Source organism: Ananas comosus, linkage group 5 (assembly GCF_001540865.1).
Source record: "Ananas comosus cultivar F153 linkage group 5, ASM154086v1, whole genome shotgun sequence".
In the NCBI taxonomy this organism is placed as follows: Eukaryota; Viridiplantae; Streptophyta; class Magnoliopsida; order Poales; family Bromeliaceae; genus Ananas; species Ananas comosus.
This window is the reverse complement of record NC_033625.1, coordinates 14,130,132-14,135,449: the sequence shown is the minus strand read 5'-3', so window position 1 is coordinate 14,135,449 and position 5,318 is coordinate 14,130,132. Positions and strand designations below refer to the sequence as shown.

Genomic DNA, 5,318 nt, shown 5'->3' with positions numbered 1-5,318 from the left:
GTTGACTAAATGTAAAAATAATATAACGTTTGTGTTATTGGGCGCATCATTGATCACAGTGCTGCTGTATCACTTTTACATTAGCAGTGTATCGATATTTAGTAAGCTAAATTAGCCTTATAGGACTTGATTGCTGTAATTCTGAAATTTCGAATAAAAAATTATAATAAATTAAAGTTTGATAATCAAAGTGCCATCTGACTCATAGTTTGAGAACCAAACTTGCAATTTACCCATAAAATAAGATTGAGATCACTTGGCCATGCATTCACAATATCACTAAGCACTCTCACAAAGGAGTATATATATGTAAGCTTCTCTTCTTCCTTGAGCCCATCTTTGCCAGAATCTCTCTCTCTCTCTCTCTCTCTCTCTCTCTCTCCATGGCTTTTGCAAAGGAGCAAGCACCGAAAGAGTCGACGAGGCCGCATTCGATCTACGACACCATTTCCCTCGAGCTTTTCGGCTATAAAGGCCATCGCCACACTTCTTCATTGCTCAATGAGGTGAGCTACTGCGAGGGGCTCCCTCCGATCCTCGCCGACACTAGCAACTCGTCTTCTAGTGCATCGTTCGCGCTCGGAGTGCTCAACTCTCCACCGCAAGAAGCACACTCCGGCTTGAGCAGCTCGAAGACGAAGTCTGATAGTTGTTGGGCCTACTCGACATCTTCGGTGCTCAGCTTCGACCTAGGGGATCAATTTCCGCATAGTAGTTACGCGAATCACAACGACCAAGAGGAGGAATGTGATGTGTGGATCAATGCAATGGATCAAAATCACACCATGAATCAATCTAGCTTTGAGTATTCTTGGATTGTTCACGATCATAGTTACGAGACGAGAAGCGCCGCAAAGGATGACGCGTACGGAGAAGAGCAATTTGCGTTGCTACATCCGAGTTCGATCTCCATGAACGGCGCGCAAGAGGTTTCGCGGCAAGACAAGCTCTCTCAAAAGCGCCCTTATGCGGTTATTATCAGCTCAATTTGTTAAAGAATGTTGTTAAATAACTGATTTTCTCTAAAACCTTAAGCTATCAGAGAACGGTGCTTTTTATATATATATATTTTATGTTCAACGTGATTCTTCTATTGTATATATTGAAGAATTAAGTGATTCCATATATGGTTTACCATTTAGGGATCATATGTTAATGTGCACTAGTTACTATTCGCATAGGGTGATCACGAGATGCCGACTCCGAAGAAGCAACGCGGAATCAACAGGAACACAAAGACGAAGCCTACGCCACCGAAGGATCCACAAAGCGTTGCAGCAAAGGTGTGCGAATTAACTTATACATATAACGTACAATCAATCTATTGTTGCATAATTGATTTATCTAAACATTACAATCTCTTATAAAGTTTAACTAGTTAGTAAGATTATTGAATTATGCAAGCAATTGATGAACTTCAACTTTTATTACTTGTTATATTTTGTAACAGGTTCGGAGAGAGCGCATTAGCGAGCGCCTCAAGATTTTGCAAGATCTTGTGCCTAATGGAACAAAAGTGAGCCTCATCTGTAAAACAACCCCTTCATACATATATTTTTCTTATATATGTTCTTAAATCCTTTCGCCACGAACTCTTTCGTAGGTTGATTTGGTTACAATGCTCGAGAAAGCCATAAATTATGTGAAGTTCCTCCAATTGCAAGTGAAGGTATAGATGCATACATACATATTTATTTCTTTCCTCTCGACTAGCTCGATCTCCTTGTTTAATTTGGCGAAAGAGATTCGTGAACGATTGCATTCGATCTTAAATTTGTGCAGGTGTTGTCGACCGACGAGTTTTGGCCTGCGCAAGGGGGAAAAGTGCCGGATATTTCACAAGTTAGGGAGGCCATTGATGCCATTTTGTGCTCTCAAAGAGACATGAGCTCAAACTCTAAGAAGTGAACTCCATGGAGCATATGGAGGAGAAGAATTAAACTAATATATCATAAAAAGGTTAAATATTTATACATAGGAACTTCCTCATGCAAAGAGATCAAATATAAAGAGATATATATATACAGATTAATTTGAGCTCAATTAATAACTAGTGTTGGAGAGAAATTAAGGAAATGGCCCTTAATTATATTTTGTTTGTTCTCCTTAGTTTTATATCTTTCGGATATGTAACCATAGTTATAATTGCAGTTAAGGCTTATTTTTGCTCTCTTTTTGACAGAGTGTATTCAAATTTCTCATTTGAAATTCTGATGAGTAATGATTATATAATAACTATTGTAGTGTATCTTTTATATGGATTCATTTTTCTCAGAAATAGTAGCTTTAAGTGCCAAAATCAACAAATTAAGAGAAATGTTGAGATAATTTTATGGTGTGTTTTCTCTCAAGGGTGATTTATAAGGTTAGAAGCCTATTTCGAGCTAGGGTACATTAATTCAATGCAACCTACATTTTGGCGCATTATGCATGTATGATTTCTAAAAGATCAATATAATAAGAAGTGGCAATCAGAAATAATCTTAACACACTTGCTCACACGCATAATAGAAATTACATGAATCATGCCATGCATATTGATTGCAGAGCAGAGGTAATGGAAGAGAAAACTAATGAAGTTTTAATTTGATTACGTGGTTTGACAAACTTATGAAACTGATATCGATCATTTAAGACGGACTCGGATACCTCCTCCTCTTTCTTAAGCTATTAGAGTAGAAGTTTCTTGATATGGAACTAGCTAGAGGTAGGTATCTTGACTCTATGTATCATTTAACTTCCTCCTATTTATTTGAAATTCACATGTTAGGCTTGTGGTGGATTAGACCTCTTATTTCAAGCACTAATTACCCTCATCTGAAGTGCAAACGCGTTTATAAATAAAAGATCAACTAGAATTACAACCCTACGTACAGATGAGAAGGTGCCAAAGAATTGGCAGATGATCACATCGATCTGATGGTGTGGATCATTGATTTAGATACCCTTTCGCTAAACAAGTGAGAAGGGCTCGGTGATCAATTTGAACTGTGTAAGTTGATGCAAAGTCCCCAAGTGCTAATAGTGCAAGAAAGATTCATTTAAATAGATTGAGAAGCTACAAAGAAACATAATTTAGAAGGGTTATATATATAGTGATCTACTGTGCATGCTAAAATGGGAAAAAAGTGCACTTTGTGATCATAAAGCTATATAATTAAGAATTAAATTCTTTGAATGCCATATCTGTAACAGTACTAAAGATGTGTGGAAACATGTATAAACATTTAATGGGTCAGCCAAAACCTAATTTGACACTATATATATAATATTTAAACTAGATTATTAGTGGGTGATTAATTGTGGCCCTTATTATTTAACACCATTTTGCTTGACTACTAAGGGAGCTGCAAATTAAGAGTTCATTAAATAATTAATGCACAATAGTTAGAAGTACCTGGTAGAAACCCTAAATATGGGTTACTTATTATAATATTGGTAGACACTATATTCATTAATTAGGGAAAAGGAAAAAAATAAACAATTAACACACATCTTTTTTTCTTTCTCTTTTTCTTTTTCTGAAATTTCATTATTCTGAATGGAGCTTCTAGTGGACCCCTACCTTACATTCATTTCAAATTACAAGGGAAAAAAAAAAATATAATCATCTTGAAATAGGATACAGGTTTCTATTTATTCTAAGCAACTTGTAAAAACAATTAGAATAGAGGAAGAAATGTGTTGGAAGCTTACAAATACAATTTGGCTACTTACACCTACCATGCATGTGCTCAATAAAAAATTAAACTACATCTTCCTTATGAATTATAATTATAATTATAATTAATTATGGCCTTAATTAATGAGGAGGTGATCCCTAGTAGGATTCTTGTCCCTCCTAGGGAAATAGCCAAAAAATTATTTGCATCACCCCCTTCCTCTCGATCGTTGCCGTCGATTGATTGATCTAGCGGTGCACGTATCACGCCCGTGCGCCTGCCTGATCTCGATCGCGATGCGCGGTGAGTCGGTCATGAGACCCCTTATTACATGCTTTAGTTAATGCATCATACATCTTTAATTGACTACATAGTTTTATACAATTCTATATATGATCATTAACACAGTTTTACCATTGTGGAATCCTATGGTGCCAAAAATTTGTAGTCAAGGGTGTATTAATTTTGCTCTTAGAAACAACATTTTTTAGTAGATATATATGAAGTTAATATTATTACATTTAGAGCATGCACTATAACATATTAGGTGAAGTTCTAATTAAAGGTAAATTTGATGCAAAATTTTACTACTTATCAACACTTTAATTCGCGATAATCATTTTTGTTACTTTTCTTTGGTTGTTATAATATGACAATTCTATCCATGAATTGACCTATCTCCTCGCGTGAATTACGTCAATTGTCCAATTAAAATCCTCTATATGATCTGTGTGTTCGTGAAAAGTTACATAATGTATAAGAGGGCTATAGCATTACTCATTGGTTCTATATGTTCTTCTTTAATTTTGTAGTTAGTTTGGAAGTTAATATAAACTGTTGTCATTAATTTCCCCCACATGCATGGATTGACAACCTTATTTGGATCAACAAATTACTAATTAACTATAATCCCCCTAATTAGGGTTTTGTAAAATATTTGAATTGTACACATATGTTGGTGGACCACTAGTCTTAATGTGGAGTATATCTCTTGATCCCTAATAAGATAACAAATCCACTAATTGTTATTATCTTAAGATTTAAGTAGTTTGGGGGCCATTAAATGATGATGGATCAGAAGATGAGTAAATGAGACCACTGCATTAATTACTTCCAATTTATGTTTGTGATTTGGGGGACATTTTATTGTTGGGAGATTCAACACAAAATGTAATAGCATTAATTCATTAATAAACTCCATTTATAGTAGTAATAAGAGTATGGTGAGGACATGTCTTAGCCAATTTCTCTATAAGTTAATACCATTCAAAGGTCTTGAAGCTTATTAATTGTAAGTTGCTCAGCAATTAAAGCCAAACAAAAAAAAGTCAAATTCAAATCTTGTTTAGACATTTTAATACATTATTATTGCAAAAAAAAAAAAAAAAAAAGTCAACCAAAGGTACCCATAAAGTAACAACATGAGGAACAACTCAAACTATGCAAGAGTTTGGTTAGATGAATTATGGAAGCTCAAAAGTATAGATCCTCATGTAGAGGTAGTACGCAGCTCGATCGATCGACAGTTGTGTTACATTTTTAAAACATATCGGCATGGGGCTCAATTAGGTGCAATATTTACTCAGAATCATTCCTAAACTAATACAGTTGGTAGGAACATTGTGCTTCAGCTACTTAATTAGCCTTTAAACTCAT

General features: G+C 35.1%; 1 protein-coding gene across 1 annotated transcript; it reads left to right on the top strand.

Annotated features, from left to right (window-relative positions):
- LOC109710730 (transcription factor bHLH83-like) lies at positions 384-1,908 on the top strand. Its single transcript, XM_020233469.1, has 5 exons — positions 384-971; positions 1,182-1,283; positions 1,451-1,516; positions 1,604-1,669; positions 1,783-1,908. Exons 1-5 carry the CDS (start codon positions 384-386, stop codon positions 1,906-1,908), a joined length of 948 nt encoding a protein of 315 aa, XP_020089058.1.